We start from the raw sequence: 17,114 nt of genomic DNA on the forward strand, positions 1-17,114 counted from the left end.
ATCAATGTGAACTAAACCTCGAGAATACAGCGCAGGGCTCTGTCCCCGCCGCAAATGGCTTTCAAGGTATACAGCGGCCGGGGCGGGCGCACGCGGCATAAAACGCCCCCCTCCCCCCATCCTTACTCTTCCTCCGGAGCGAATTGAGCCGCGATCGCCGGCTCACCCTCGCACATACAGCACATGGCGCGCGGCAACGATTTCCTCGCCCTTGGACTTTTACGGAACCTCACGGCGACGGCGACGCGACGGTAGAAATGCTCCTGGAGTGTCGATATAATTGCTATCGCAATAATTCGAATTGTCCCAAGTTAACAATGTACTTATAGTATACCGTACGGACGCGGCACACACGCCAAAAACTTTTTCCATCGTATTAAATCAAGTTTCGCGCAGCCAAGCTTTGCCTCTGGTAACATATAATTCTTAAAGATTGTGGATATGTGCCCTACAGTGTGACGGTCACGACTAACGAGCAGACGTACTCGATCGATCTTGTGGCGAGCAGAGGCTTGTCACAAGATTGATCGAGTACGTGCGTCCGTTGGCACCTCGATTCACCCAAACTTCATTTGTGACGTTGGCTGTCTGGTCTAAAGAAAAGGTGCTTAAACGAGCTTGAGTTGGAGATGCGACCACCTGAGCGTTTCTTGCGCATCACGCGCCTATCTACGTCATATCACCACTTATGACAGGGATGCGTTACGTGAATCTCCATTGGTGGAACACGTGCTTACTTTTTAGTTAGTTTCGACATTACAACTGGAAGATGTCCGACTGTCGTTTATCTTGCGTATATATATATATATATATATATATATATATATATATATATATATACGTCGACCCTTCATCTGTAACCCCCGCTCCCAGACTTAAGAGGAAGCTACAGCTCGATCGAGCAGAACTCCGATGCCGCCTATTCAAATACATGTAAAACACAGAAACGCTTTTCTGAGATACCCACTGGGCCGCTTTAATGAAATTTGTGGCATTTTGAGAAATAACGTTAAATTCCAATGGCTGTTGGAAGCGGAATTTCTATTTAGGGCCTGAAGTTTTTAAAAAGAATTTTCAAAAATTGGTGAGTTTCAAAAAAATTGGCTGTGGTTTAGCTCTGGTTAAACCATAGGTTAAACCTAGTCGAGTAGCGATAGCTACAGACCCCCGGCTGCGCTTAGGCTGCGCTTGTAGTTAGACATGTTGTTACTAAACTTTTTTTTCACACCAATGAATACGCTTCTATGATTCGTAAAGTAATGGGCTTATGTGGCGACATCGTCAATGTCGTAGTTATAGGCTCATCGAAGTTCTGCTGAAGAACCAGGTCCAAACTACTTCCCCACTGCGTAGTAGTACTGGGCTTCGGTGGAGCGCGGCGACCGCGCGATGGCCACGCGGCGATCGCGACGAGGCGAGTTGCCGGAGAATCGAGGCCCGTGGTGTGACGTCACACAGAGGGCGCGGCGAGCGCGCCAGCTGTAAGCTTTAGCCAAGTGTGGCGGTTGCCAGGCAACGGCGGACACGCGCCTGTAGGAGCGGTGGCCGCGCGGCTACCGCGACGAGCCGAGTCGCCGGAGAATCGAGGTAGAGTAGATAGAGGAGGTCACTCTAGTTTAGAGTAGAGTGTACTAAATCGAGGCCCGTGGTGTGACGTCACACAGAGGGCGCGGCGAGCGCCCAACGGCACTAGAGTTACTGTATATATACCTTTGGTAGCATATACAGTAACTCTAAACGGCACCAACGGCTAGCGGCGACCGCGACGAGCCGAGTTGCTGGAGAATCTAGGGCCGTGGTGTGACGTCACAGTGCGGCGACGGTGAAGAGGCGAAAACCTGGCGTAATGTAGCTATCGCTACAAAAATAGATGTACGAAGTTTTAAGCTCGTATCTCTACACCAAGAACAGCTATCGTATTTCTGTAAACGTTATCCGCTAGAGCATCCAAAGCGGACTAATTTGAAATGTCAATTTATATCTTACGTGAAATTGCGACATTGTTTATGAGGGTTTTTCAAACGTTCTACTCACATATTAGTGGTTATTTAAGAGTCATGTTTAATATATCAATTTTGCCCGCTTTAGATGTACTATTATGTGCAATTTACAGAATTGTGACATCGTTTTTCATTGCTGAGTTACAGAGTTGTTTACCCGATAGTTTCGTTTTATGAAAACATGAGATTTTTGCCCCGTTTTTATTTCAAAAATTGATGTCCTAAATCAAAAATACGCAACCAATAGTCGCTAGATTCGAACATTTTTTTAAATTCAACAAATCTCATCAAATTTGGTGCAGTGGTTGCCGAGACAAACGATTTCTCCATTTCCGTGTATTTAGATAGGAGCCAGCGAGCTAAAGCTTCCTCTTAAACAAGTAAGCTATGTTTAAATTATTTGAAAACATCGCGAAAGTAGCCATTTCTACGAAGCTTTAGCAAGGGCATTGGTTTGATTTAGTACAGTCAATTAGAGTTACTGTATATGCTACCAAAAGGTAGCATATACAGGTAGCATATACATTTGGTGTATATGCTACCAAAAGGTAGCATATACACTAGGGAGCATATACAGTAACGCTACTGTCAATTAGAGTTACTGTATCTACTGTCAATGTGCTCACGGCGCTCGAATCGGAGAGCGTTAAAACTGGCGCCAATATGTGACGTCACTGAGACAGAGTGGCAGGTCCAACGTTTATATAACGTTGGGCAGGTCGTTGCTACGGTGGCTAGCATATCGTTGCGGAGAGTTGACACCATAGAGTTTCATTTTATGTGGTAGCCAGTTGACGCATAACGGCACTACAAATAAAGGAAGTTTCGTTCAAGTAAAGTTCTGTGACAGCGTCCTACTTTGCCGTGTTGTAGTACAGAACTAGGGATGTTTAGGGAAAACTGAGGAATTTTAGGTATTATTTCGAGTTTGGACTATTCGGCATTGGAGCTTGGCAACACTGACCGGTGCATCGAGGAAAAACTGTGGTTGCTTGTGCATGAACCTTTGTTAAGCAAATAATCCGGTGTAATCCGGCGTAATCGTTGCGAATTTTCTTACCTGAGGAAATCGCAATGAATTCTTTAGGAACGTTAACATTCGACGAGTACGGAAGGCCGTTTATTATTCTTAAGGATCAAGATAAAAAGAAGCGACTCACCGGTGTCGATGCGCTCAAGGTAGGCATTCTTGCGCTGTCAGTATCATTCTGCTTTAAAAAAGCGTGCGTTAAGTTTTGTTCGATAATTGGTTTTGAAGTGCGGCTTGTAAATTTACATATGTTGTGCTTGTTGTCTTGGCCCATGTCTCCTGTTGGGCATCTTATTACTAGTATTTGTTGAATGGCTGCCATTCATTGTCTACAGGCTCGTGCCCACGCCTTCCCAATTTGAGAGCAACAAACTAAACACAACTCCATTGTGTATGCTTAATACATTTCTATGCTAACCTTTCACTGCTTGTGTGTACAATGGTTTTCTATGTAGTTTGTTCTTGCTGGGGGTACTACATCCACGCGTTGTGCATCAGAATTGCCCATAAAAGGCAACGAGCAGGCGTTGCCACCGGTCCGCCGCCTACACAGTGGCTTGTTCCAGCAGTGAGCTCAGTGCTGATATTTATAATGCTGAATACTGTCTACCGGAGGTCTGAAACGTAAAGAGAAAGCGAACGCCCACTTAAAGCGTGCGTTGTCAAATCCGACGTTACTAAACTAGTAACGTTGCTCAAGACACTTCAAAAGAGAGTGGTTTTGTAGAATGATTTCAAGAACTGTTCGGAGCTGCATAAAGCAAAATCTCGTTTGTTCTTATAGGGGACCGTTTCCGAATTTAAATAAAGCTAGCAGCAAAATAGGTCTGTAGTTCGGAAAAAACGGAGTTAACGTTGAAATCGGGATACAGCTGTGCATAAGCAAGGTCAGTCACACCTGGCTTACTATAGTTGGTGCTGAAGCCGTCGTGTTTAATCTGGCTTTGTGCTGTTGTAGCATTTTGTGCTAATATGAAGCACTAATTTAATCAGAAGCCATCCCTGCTGCTTAGACCAACTGATATGAGCAGGCAAGCCTTGTTATTGCACAAGTACTTTGACACTGCAAGGTAAAATGTTCTCATTAAATATTTCAGGCTGCCACACACATTGTCATTGTATACAGAGTTCAGGTTACCAAAGTTGCACACCGGTGGCTAAACTAACTTTTGAAGCTGCCTAATCTGTTAGTGGTATGTTTGTTGCTGTTATGTTACAGGCTTAAAAGTGCAAGGCGACATCCGAGAGTGGTCTCTGGTGTCTGTGTTTGTAACCTTGTGGTAGCACAGTACCACCCCCGTATGCCTAGGAAACTACACTGGCACTTCAGTAGCTGTGATTTATGCCTTTGTTGTGTGCTGTCACTGCTGTGTTCAGCGTGAAAGCGATTCAATGTACAGCTGCAGCATTACATGTCATAGCTAGAAGTTGGCACTGACTCATACTGGAATGTTTTGGCATCCTTATGACACAAGCAGTTAATGTTTCCTTTGGGGCCTTGTGTCTTCCAGTCGCACATCCTGGCCGCCAAGGCTGTGGCCAACATCCTCAAGACATCGTTGGGCCCTAAAGGTAATCATCCAGAAATTGTGACAAGCTTGGTTATCCCTCCCATCCCCACTCCTCTTCTTATTTTACTTTGACCTATTTTGTGCCGTATGTGCCACACACCAAGTTTTTGTTTGAGATAACTCCCAAGGCATAACTGTAAGCTATTTTTTAATTTGCAGGGCTCGACAAAATGATGGTTTCATCGGATGGGGATGTTACTGTGACCAATGATGGCGCGACCATATTGAAAATGATGGACGTCGAGCACCAGATAGCCAAGCTGCTGGTGCAGCTATCTCAATCCCAAGATGATGAGATTGGTGATGGCACCACTGGCGTTGTTGGTAAGTGATACCCACCTCCTTCCAGACAAGTGCACACATTTTTTGCATGCCAGTGTTCAGTGGTACATTGTGGCCAATGTTTTCTTAGTCCCCATTCTCATGGCTCACTTTTATTCTAACCTAACACTGTAATGGTGCTGCTTACTACTAAGGGAAAGAGTTGCTACTTACTGGCACTGGAGTTCAGTGCTTGTTGTACAGTGCCGTACACTGCTGTGTAGAGCGCGCGAACGGCCGGCTTTGCTTTGCAGGGCGACACCTGGCGGCAGTTGCTGGGTCCCAGGAGCATGCGTGGCCTAATAGACGTGCAGATCTGCTTTTGACGAGTGAGGACGTTGAAAAGCTCCTTTGTTTACCCTAATCTGCACTCGGTCTGAGGGCATTTGCGGCACCACAAATGCCATAGAATGAAGCATGGGCTGATAACTAACGCGCGTTGGTCCTTTCCCAACAAATGAAGAGCACTTGCAGACTGTTCAAGGTAACGAAGGCGCTTGTGGACGTCACCTCTGGTTAAATGCAACACGTGCAAGTTTGCATGTTTATTAGGCCGTGCATGCACCTGGGCACGCTATCTCGGACCCAGCAATCGTCGCCAGGTGTCGTCTCGCAGAGCAAAGCCGGGCATTTGTGCGCAATACACGGCCGTGGGTGGCACTGAACATTTCTTGTGAACAGTGCAATCAAGGTGAGCTTGATCAAGCACCAACATTTCAAAGCTCGTTAGCATTATTGAGTGTCCTGGATTACTCTGCAGTGCTTCATGGTTAGATATCCAAGTAGCTCTGACAACTGTGTATATAACGTGGTATATAAATGTCACCTTGAGGAATAGTTTCCTGTTAATCTCACATGCAAGTAGGACTTTCAAAGGACACTAAAGAGAAATATAACTTGAGCTTCATTAGTGAATTATTCTTCCATGGTACCAAAGAAGAAAAAAAAAACTCTTACCATTGGATGAGTCTTTGTAAGCCAGCAAGAGACGCAATAAGAAATGACTAAACATAGCAACTTCGAAGAACTTTTACTGAGCCTTAACGACCTAAATAAGAAGTGCTTTGAAATCTGTGTATGCAGTGGAATCGTGATATAAAGCCACTCAGGTTTCGGTGCGAAATTCTAATAATGGAACTTTAACTTTCATGCAAGTGATGAATTATACTTATGGAAGAGTACTTTATCAGTGTAAACTGCTTTAGTGTCTCTTTAATGCCCCTTCATAATACAAAGCGCACTTTGCAGTGCAAAATATTACTGGGTAAGCAGATTAAAATAATCCAGTTTAATTTTAGCCTAGCTAATGAATTGTTAACACTGCAGCAAAATGTGCTGCTGGCTGGCCTTTGCCTGCGCTGCCTTGTCTCAAGCACACTTTTTTTTTTTTTCCCCTGCAACAGTAGCATTGTAGTACAGAATACGGTCATACCAATTGGGCCTCGTGCACCACAGTATTGTACAGTGATACCCTAGTGTCGATACATTCTCGTCACACAATTTTGTCCATGCTGGTATTCTGTAATGCCAGTCAGAGGCGTACCTTGTGTGAAATCAAAAGTGTAGAACTGTGCTGGTGAATGTTTTCATACTCATTTGCCAGTATGTGCAAGGCACATATAAACTCTAGCCGCTAAAGTGACTTGGCGCAATCATTACCAACTCAGTACAGTTTTCCAGCTGTTCACCACTGGTACCTGTGTTTGAGCATTGATGAGGCAGTGTTTAATATTTTACCAGCAAGAACGTTCGCCTATCTCCTTGAGGTGCTGCGTGCACATTTGTGCTTGTGCACACCAAGGTAGTACATGAAAAGCATGATCACTGATGAAACTAATTTCAAGTGTGTCGTGTGCATCTTGAAACACTTCTGATTGGACCTGCGCTGCAAGGTTAAGTAAAGCCAGTTGGACCGTATATGTTTGTAAGTGTTTGCTTTTGGGTTCTGTATGTTACGTAGCGGATTCACTTCTTTCTTTGTTCTTCACAATGTTTCATATCTGGTATACAGGGTGTTTCAGCAAACACTTCCAAAAGTTCTTTAAGGCTACCTGTGGCAGATAACCCAATTCTAGTTCATGAGCTGGTCTACTCGAAGAGGCGGACATTACTTGCACAAGACATTGAAATGCACAATTGAATAATTTTAAAAAATTCACTAATTAAGTTTTTAACTAATTACCTAATGGCCCATATTCCAGTTTACAAATTGTAGCCGTGGAGCAAGGCGATCCACTTGGAACGAATTCTTGGGATGACACCACTTTCGAGATATTAATTCCTGAACATTGCGGAGAAATGCATTGGCGTTCCTGTTAGCTTCTTAACAAAATGTCGCTTTATGTAACAAAGCACAAAATTAACTAAAACACTGTGGCTTTCCAAGTTCTACATGAGGTGGCGTCACTCGCCAGGTATGGCCCATTGGTGGCCACATTACGTCACCGCATGTTGCTTGATGGGGTCGGTTTCTCGTGTAGAAGCTCAGAAAGCTAGAGCGCAAAACATTGAACGAAGCGAACGGTCATGCCAGCCCATAATACAGGACACACATGTGCACTGAACTGGCCTTGGTGCCAGGCAAGCCTAGGTACCGCCACACTTGGTGTCATGATCGTGCATTGCAGCACGCATTCACAGTGGTTTATTTTTCTCACAGCTGTACAAGTTGTCATGGTGAAGCAGGCCACCTGTGAAGTGAAAATGTGTCGCGCAAACAATTTGGTGCTAAGATTTGCATGCAAGGGAAAAGGCATAATATGCAGGTAGTATTGGTAGCTTACGGTTGCATATTGACACGTATACATGTTTATCTTTCACCGGTGGCCGCTTTCCACCGGCTAACAAATGTTAAACGTTATCGCTCGGCGCAGGTCGCGCCTGCATCGGAAGCTTCTCGGAACGTTATCGGTGCTTCTATCCGTCGTCTGTGGTCACCGACGCTCATGTAATCTGATTGTATGAGTGACGCGAATTGTCTAGAACTTTCTAGAAGACACGCGGGCACCAGGGATTAATCTGGAACATTCGATGACTCACGTATAAAAGCCGACGCGTTTCGCTGCTGATCAGATTTCGCCGATCGCCAACTGTGTTCGCCGCTTTCGTTGTGCTTCGAGCGTAGCTTGCTTTTGTGGGCACAGGTTCGCCCAATAAAGAATAAGTTTCGTCATACACAGTTTTACGACTGTTTACTTCAGCGTCACTACTACGTGAAATATGAAAATCTCCTATTGATAGTGTTACGCATTCGCAAACATAACTGCGGGCTTGCGGTACAGTTGGATGATTCTGGAAGACCTTTTGCTACATCAAGAATGTCGACTGTTGTTTTGTGGCATATCCCACGTGCTCTCTTGATTTGAGAGAATGAACGATTTTTACAACTTAATTTCGCATAATTACTGCTTTTCTAGTGTTCATGACATTTATAGTTAAATGCACCTCAGGCAAACGTGTGCACTGTTCTTGCTTAAAAACCTTTGCGGTTTCCAGTGAGTTTCGTGCCAGTATGTAGCAGGAATCTAAAAATCGATAGACTGTCAGAAGGCTCTGTGAGATTAGTGTATTAGGTTAAAAGATTGAGCCTCTTGTTTGGCACAGTGTCTACCATTACATTATGTGCCTTGTCATTAGCAGAACATTTTCATTCAAACAAGAACGCTTATATAGCTTCTAGTGCATCAAGCGTGGGAGGCTACCTTTCCTAATGGCGCAGCTTTTTGACAGTATCATGAGGCTGCACATCAGTGGTTGTAGGAATCTGTGAGCAGTATGGCCACTGTTAGCAGAATGTGCCTTTTTCTTGCTGCACTCTGAAGGAGATTCAACAGATCTAATGGGGTGTTTTTTTTCCTCTCCCACTCATCACTCTGCTAAAGTGGCATGAAAGTGTTAACATCAACTAAGAGATTCCCTGCATCTGGGCTCTTGCAGTGCTGGCGGGAGCTTTGTTGGAACAGGCAGAGCAGCTTCTGGACCGCGGCATCCATCCAATCCGCATTGCGGATGGCTTTGAGATGGCTGCTCGCTGCGCACTCACCCACTTGGACAAGGTTGCCGAAAGCTTTTCTGTTTCAAAGACCGACAAGGAGTTCCTGATTCAGACTGCCATGACCACGTTGGGCTCAAAGATCGTGAACAAGTGTCACCGGCAGTTTGCCGAGATTGCTGTGGAAGCTGTGCTCTCGGTGGCCCAGCTGGAGCGCGGCGACGTCAATTTCGAGCTGATCAAAGTGGAAGGCAAGGAAGGTGGCAAACTGGAAGACTCGCTGCTGGTCCGAGGTGTGCTCGTCGACAAGGACTTCAGCCACCCACAGATGCCCAAGGTAAGCGTCTCACAGTTGGCTATGTTAGCCCAGCTTCTGCCAACGTGTATCGCTCCTGCCATGTGCCATCTGGTGCCTCATTCTTGTGAGCTTCCAACATTCATCCTATCTAATCCCGTACTGCATTTCCTTCCATAGGGGACTGTTCTGTAGAAAAAGTATTGCAGGAGGCCATGAAAATATCTGAATAAACAGCCTAGCTGAATGGACTTGGCCGTCTCATACAGAAAGTTACATTATAGATTAAAAAAAGAAAGAGTACTAATTGACTACATGTGGCTTCACTTGGGCCAGATTTGCACAGCCATCATCCGTTCCGTCACTGTTACGGCATTGGCGTCCAGAGAGGTCATTCCTTGCCAGTTTCTCCTTGAAAAACATGATGCCAGCTAAGTTCAGAGCATCGGCAAATGTCAGCCACATCACATTTTTTTTAGAAGGAACTAGCGAGGAAATGCTCTCTCCTGTCGAATGCCGGTGCTGTGACATTGACAGGACGGAGCACATGGTGGCTGCGTGAATCGGAGCTTATACATATATTTACATATCCACTCAGCTCTATTTATAAACATGTCATGGTGTAATAGGATGCAAAAGAATGTGAAGAACAAGACAGTAAAGAAGCCTTTGTTCCGACATTCTGCTGCTCTTTCCTGTTCTGTTACCTGCTGTTTTGCATCCTTTGTCACAGTGCTGTTTTGTACAAGATGAATGGTAATAAAAATTGAGGACTCGGAAGGGTTTGGGTGCGAGCTAGTTGGTACTGATATACATATTTAAAACAGCGCCAAAAACACTGACAAGAAAGAACACAGGACGAGTGCTGAACACAGCGCTCGTCCTGTGTTCTTTCTTGTTCGTGTTTTTGGCGCTGTTTTAGAAATTCAGGTTTTTTTATGTGAATAGTATGGCTTTTGTGGCTGTAGTTTGACAATGGCGTCAGCCTAAACATTCCTTTTTGTCCATGTCTGCTCCTTACTATTCAATTCGTCTAAAATATTTATTTATTTATTTATTTTTATTTTTTATTATGCATGCTGCTTCATTTTTACTGCGCAATGTTATGCCATTCTCCACTAGTAATGTGGCATAAGGTAGATAGGAGTCAGTGGCTCATGCATTGGTACGCTGCAGGAAGTGCGCAATGCTAAGCTGGCCATCCTGACATGCCCGTTTGAGCCACCCAAGCCCAAGACCAAGCATAAGTTGGACGTGACCTCAGCCGAGGAGTTTGAGGCCCTGAGGACTTACGAGCGACAGCAGTTTGAGCAGATGGTGGACCAGGTGAAGGCTGCTGGCGCCAACCTGGTTATCTGCCAGTGGGGTTTTGATGACGAGGCCAACCACCTGCTGCTGCAGAAGCAACTGCCGGCTGTGCGCTGGGTCGGTGGCCCTGAGATTGAGGTTGGTTCCCATGGACACCGTAACTGTCTAGTTTATCAAAAAAGCCACTATTGCCCTGAGAAGACACTTTGTAATCCAGAGGAGGACGCAAAATTGCCAGATCATTGTCGACATTTCCTTGTAGTTCCTGCATCAACTAGCCGTGGCGTCATGAATTTCAACAGCATCTGCTCTGGCCTAGTTAATTTTTTATGAGTAAAGGTGGACTGCATTGTATTCTAAAGGAGCCAAAGACAAACTTGGCAAGCTTTGAGAACGTTTACTGTGCCACAATGGCCCACTACTCGCACTGTGACGTCACAATGACGTAGCAACCTCGGGGATGTGGATTTCATCCAGGAAATGAAAGCTTAGCAACTTCATTTCCTCATATCAACCTCTTTTACAAAATAATGAATATAGAGCTTTGTGAAGGAACACATTATCAGGCAAAATTGTTTTGGTGTTCCTTTTACTTCTAAGTTTAAAATTTTGCATTTGCTTAATTTTTGTTTCCATTGTAAGGGGAAGAGCTTGCTATTCTTGATGAGTATGAGTTCGTGGGATCGAATCCCGGCCACGGCGGCCACATTTCAATGGGGAAATGCAAAAACACCCGTGTACTTAGATTTAGGTGCACGTTAAAGAACCCCAGGTGGTCCAAATTTCCAGAGTCCCCCACTACGGCGTGCCTTATAATCAGATCTTGGTTTTGGCACGTAAAAACCCCATAATATAAATTTAATTTCTTGTTATTCTTGATAAAGAATCACCAGGTGCTGTCATTTTCTATCTGTCGTTTTTGGACGCTAGTCCTGTTAGTTATAGGATTACTACTATTCTACTATGCAGTTGCGCTGTTCAAAGTGATCAGTTAAAATACGTGAAAAATCATTGGGTGCTCATGAATCTTGAACTGTATAGTAGAAAAGATTGTCTTTTGGAGCATGGAGCCCTTACTAAAACCGAATTGTGATGGTTTTCTTTCTCTCCTTTTCTTTTTTTAGCTGATCGCCATTGCAACAGGTGGTCGCATTGTGCCACGGTTCTGCGAACTGACTGCTGACAAATTGGGATCTGCTGGAGTGGTCAGAGAGCTGTCGTTTGGTACAACAAAGGACCGCATGCTGGTCATTGAGGAGTGCCCCAACTCCCGGGCAGTTACAGTCTTTATACGAGGAGGCAACAAGATGGTGCGCTACTTGTTCTGTCATGTGTGTTTATTTGGGCATGCCATGTGGTCCTGATATTTGTGCTTCAAAATCATGGGGGCAGCAAGATGGCTTACTGCCTCTTGTGATATCGTCATCATGAATGTGTAAAATGTCCATGTCAGGAAGGCATCGCAGGAAAATATGTTAAAAGATGGTAACAGTAGGAGGGTGTTGCCCTTTGTCAATTTGGGGATTAGACCCACTGCTGGCTGGCTCAAATGGCTCAGTGTTGTGCTGGTGAGCACAAGGACATTGGTTCCATTCTTGGCCACAGTGGCATTCTGAGGAGGACGAAATCAGAAACCCATGTGCCATGTGTTGAGTGCAAGAAACCAAGTTGGTCCAAATTCAGAACCCTCCATACAAGGTCCCTCATGTGGTTTTTAGGCATGCATTGAGGCTTCATAGAGCTGTGAGAATTCTGCATATCTTTAAAGCTGCATGTTGTTCTGCATGCATCATGCGGAGTGCACTTTTTTGTGTTATAAAAAAATGCAGAAGTGATCCAAGAGTGGAAAGTGCGCGGTACTTTTTGCCACCAAGTTTGGTTCTTTCTTCAGGCTGAAGCACCTATGAGACTGCGCAGCAGTTTTTTATGAACACTGTTGCGCATTACACAATGGGTGCAATATGAACCTTCCATCCCGAACCATGGTCCGGCTTCACTTTTGAGCCGTGCACACTGATGCGGATGGGACATGTGCTTGCTGAAGTGTAGTGCGACTAGTCAAATTTAAAACAGAGGGGAAAATGCTGCGTGTGACTGATTTTCCAAGCCAAGCAGAAACACACAAATGCCTTTTAAAACAGGTGTCTGTGAGCTGTTTATTCATGTTATCTTGCCATGAACCTAATTTACCAGATGTTGGACCCTCACCAATAAGATGCTGTCTGCTGTTATGGCATCTTGCATTGCACTGCTCTGCATCCTAGGTGTCTGTGGGGTAGCTGCCATGGTTGCTCAGTGGCTGTGGTGCTCTGCTCCTAAGCTCAAGGTGGTGGGTTCAACTACCAGCCATGGCAGCTTCATTCTAATGGTGGTGGAATGTGAAAGCACCTTTGTGCAGACATGCTCTGTAATCTCCCCAAGATTAGCTCTATCTGCCTCTGTGTAAATGATGCAGCTGCATTGCTGTCACCATCACGTTGCTCTGTGCTCTTATAGAGCCTAGACTGGTCAGCGCAGTCTCTATCAAACAGTTGGATCATTTGCGCTTTTTAGGTCACCTTGAACCTTGCTTGGAGGTAGGTGAGCTCTACAACATACAAGTCAAGTTAGGTTGATAAGATGTGTCTGCAGGAGTTCACAGGTGCCTTCACGAACCGCACTCAAATGCTGGAGAAGTGTTCTCGCAAGCAAAGCAAGTTGCAAACAACATAAGCTTTTTGTGGTTCTGAAGTTAATTTGATGAAAGTTAATTTGAACCCTGGTTCTCACACCTATGGCTGGTCATCCAGACTTCAACCTACAAGAGTTGGTGCAAGTGCAAAAATGTTTTTACATATGCAGATGCACTATTCATTCCCCGTGTACTCTTTCAAAGAATTGGAGTCTTTCCCAACAGTTTTTAGCTAAGCCTTAGGACTAAGCACTTGGAAAAAAACTGGCATGGTGCCTGTTTGGGAAACTACTTTTGTTTTGAGCAATTTGCTTTTGTGTTCACAGATTGTCGAGGAAGCCAAGCGGAGCCTGCATGATGCACTCTGTGTGATCCGGAACCTCGTGAAGGACAACCGCATTGTCTATGGTGGTGGAGCTGCCGAAATCTCTTGTTCCCTGGCTGTTGGAGCGCAGGCGGACAAAGTAAGTGTTGCAGCGCTTTCACTCACGCAGTGTATAGCTGGCCTCGTGGTGTGGAATGATGACAGCCTAATCCATTCTAGGAGGTGTGCCGCCAGGCAAGGAAGCCCATCCAGGTCCTCTGAGTGGGCGGCCACGCCTTGGCCACCTTTGAATGATACTGGCCACTGACCCACAAAAGCTTGTGTTGTATGAAAGGGAACTCTGCCTTGCTTTGTCAGTAGCAACCACGGTTTCATCCGCAGCAGTTCCGGGAAACAGTAGTTTCATTTTGACTCATTGCACAGCGTACGCAATGTCAAACACAGCGGAAGCCGTTGAGGAGCGAAGATTCTACGACGGCCCGCCCAATAGGTGGATGGCAAAATCTCGGTTGTCGCAAGGGATTGTGGGGTACGGCGAATTCTGCTACAACTTCCGGTTCGAGACCACGACGCCGTCTATGCCGCTGTCACTTCATGCCCATGCTTCATGCGCTTGGTCTTTTATTTACTGCGGAACTTTGGTGAAAAACCACGATGCAAGCACCGCTGGGCAGTTGTGGGTGTGAGCTATTGTTCCTTCGTACTTATGTTGGCGCCCTTAGACTCGTGAATTTTTAGGTGGCAGGCATTTCATGCCCTAACGTGTTTGTGTCGCCTCAAATAGTAATACAACGTTTATCTAGAGTAAGCGTTGTCGAGCGCAAATAAACGTTCGTTAACTTAAGAAGTAGTTTTTAATAAGTGGTAAGTCAACCTAATAAATGGCTGTTTGTTTGCTGTTGTGTGAGCCCGTGCAACAAAATATATTCGCCGTCATTGTAACGCCTCCTATAACGAACGGTGTAGTCGATCACTTCATCCGCTGTTTTGTCTGCAGCGGTGCCCACCGCGCGCCATTTCGTCGGCTGCTGTGCCTTCGTAGTCTCCCGTTTTTTCTCAAGAGACGCATGTCGTGAATAACTGCAGAGAGAAAGCACCGATTTAAGCATCTGAAAGTGCACGGATTATTTTGACGTTACCTCTCCCCCCTCTTTCATGCAGCCTCAGTTGCCTTTTCGTTGTATCGGAATAATTACGGCACATAATCAATGTGCCGAGGATCCTTGCTGGGTGCTCGTGTGTGTATTTAACTGATTGTTAAAAAGGGCGTATTTGTACTAGAATGTTAGTAGACGAAGTTGTTCGACAAAACACTTGCCTGTGATGAAATGATCTTCACATATTCGGGCTCCTACGTTCCGTACCCACAGCTCGCCGTTCATGGTCGCTTGTTTGACGCCAACTGCCCATTTACGTTTGTGCGCTTCATTTCATGGAAAATCAAAAAAAAATTTTTTTCCCCCTCCTTTCATGGAAGAGTTCGCGCCTCCTAATGCCTAGCAGCCAACAGCCGTTGCTGAAGCGTGTTTTCTTCGCGAACAGCGGGAAATCGCACTGCAGAAACTGCTGACAAGGCTGAACGAAGCAACAGAAGCGCTATCCCGCGAAGCGGAAGTCGCTAGCTGACGACATCGTCATTTTGCTATCCACCTATGGCATCAGACTGCTGGCCACATGGCAATGCTATTGCTGACCAGTGCACTGGCAAAAAACAAACAAACAATCGGGACGAGTGCACGCTAGTGAAAAGCATTTCTCAGATGAAGACGTGGTTCTTGCACCATGGGGCTGCACTATGAAGGAACTCCCGAGCGAGCGCTAATTAGTTGCAAGATGACAATTGCAGCTTCTGCACTGCTTTTGTGCAAAATAGAAACAAGATTTGCCGATTCATTCAGTAAATAAAAGCATGTTGATGTAAGCATTTGCTTATTGTGCTCTTGATATCCTAAATAATTCGACATTCGATCAATACAGATTTCTTTCTTTTTTTTTTTTTTCTTCGGTCCCGTGAAATTCAAAATAACATGTCTTTTACTTAGTAACTACTGAGCCACCATGGCAAATGCTACTGTTGAGCTCTGCTGCGCTCGAGGTCATTGGTTTGATACCTGGCCTTTGGTGGCCACATTCTAGAAGTGGAATACAAGAACGCTTGGGTATGGGCTTTGGCCGCACATAAAAAAAAAAACAGGAAAAAAAAAACAGGTGGTCAAAATTAATTTGGAATCCTCTATTACAGCATCCTTTGTAACTCACTTGCAGTTTTGAGGCGTTAGAGCCTGTAATTTAGTTTTATATAGTGAGTGTGGATGATTGCATAAATTTTCAAAGCGCACAGATGCCAAATGTAACTGTGCATATGCCACTCAGATATCGACGCTGGAGCAGTACCCCTTCCGTGCCTTTGCGGACGCCCTGGAGAGTGTGCCACTGGCCCTGGCCGAGAACTCTGGCCTCCCTCCAATTGAGACCCTGACTGAGGTGAAGGCCCGCCAAGCCCAAGAGAACAACCCCTGCCTTGGCATTGACTGTCTGGGCAAGGGCACTAACGGTCAGTGCTACTGCTTTGATCTTTTCTCTCGGAAGTGTAACATTGTGCTGTTTTACTGTGTAGGTACCTTTATGTGTAAATTCTTTCTAGCATTCAAAATCGACTAAAGTGCACACTTGGACGAGTTGGCTGTACATGTCTATAAGGGCCAGCAGCTGAAAAAAAAGAGTTGAAGCAGCACTTAGGTGTTACACTGTTCGTTTGTCTCTCTCTCTTTTGCTGCTTTCTGTCTGGACCTTTGGTTGCCAGCTGTTGTGAAATATCATTAAATTTGCTGAGCTTAAAGTTAAGGGTGGGTGCTTGCATTTGGTACATTACGTATTTTGCCCTGCAATGCTGAAATCAAGCCATGCTAGACAATGCACGACTTTGTTCCTTTACAGACATGAAGGAGCAGCATGTGATTGAGACATTGACGAGCAAGAAACAGCAGATCAGCTTGGCCACCCAGCTTGTCAAGATGATCCTGAAGATCGATGACATCCGGACACCAGACAACAACTATGCCTAATTTAATTGACCTTGAGAGCACATGCATACTGCCGTGTAATAAAGAACCCAAATGCACTGTGACTGGCTCACAGGTTCCTCCAAACAAGTTTCATCTTTATGATAAACACTACACACGTTTCAGATCCCAAATAAAATCTTTATTTATGCAGTTGCCATCCGAATTTTTAGACTGAAGGGCCAGCTGCATCAATGTCTGAATCATTGGGCAGTCGGAAGAGAAATATCTAGAATTTCAGTGGAAACAAACCAATGCCTTTACACCAGCAGTGTGGGAAGTTCACAGATGGTTTCTAATGTTGTGCTTCAGTGAAATATCTACATTTCGTGATGGTTGAGACCAGAGGAGTGTCTTGCATTTTTCCGTTGCGCAGTGAACATTATGCATTGCAAGCTGTTAAGGTGCCCCAAAGTGCAGGTGTTGCATACACTGCTGGCAGTTTAGGCTGTGTTGTACGAGTTCAGGTCGGAGCTTCCTGCCTGCACGTGTTCTTGCAGCTCCATGTATCTGCTTACCAACTTCATGGGAGCGCATGGT

At 45.2% G+C, this 17,114-nt stretch overlaps 1 protein-coding gene across 1 annotated transcript; it reads left to right on the forward strand.

Moving 5' to 3' along the window:
• The first annotated feature begins 2,945 nt into the window (after positions 1-2,945).
• Positions 2,946-16,732, forward strand: LOC119455887 (T-complex protein 1 subunit epsilon). The gene is made up of 9 exons (XM_037717408.2): positions 2,946-3,179; positions 4,542-4,602; positions 4,761-4,925; positions 8,859-9,250; positions 10,385-10,654; positions 11,641-11,826; positions 13,514-13,651; positions 15,886-16,066; positions 16,450-16,732. Exons 1-9 carry the CDS (start codon positions 3,075-3,077, stop codon positions 16,575-16,577), a joined length of 1,626 nt encoding a protein of 541 aa, XP_037573336.1. The 5' UTR covers positions 2,946-3,074; the 3' UTR covers positions 16,578-16,732.
• Positions 16,733-17,114: the final 382 nt, after the last annotated feature.

Source organism: Dermacentor silvarum, chromosome 6, assembly GCF_013339745.2.
Source record: "Dermacentor silvarum isolate Dsil-2018 chromosome 6, BIME_Dsil_1.4, whole genome shotgun sequence".
Lineage (NCBI taxonomy): Eukaryota > Metazoa > Arthropoda > Arachnida > Ixodida > Ixodidae > Dermacentor > Dermacentor silvarum.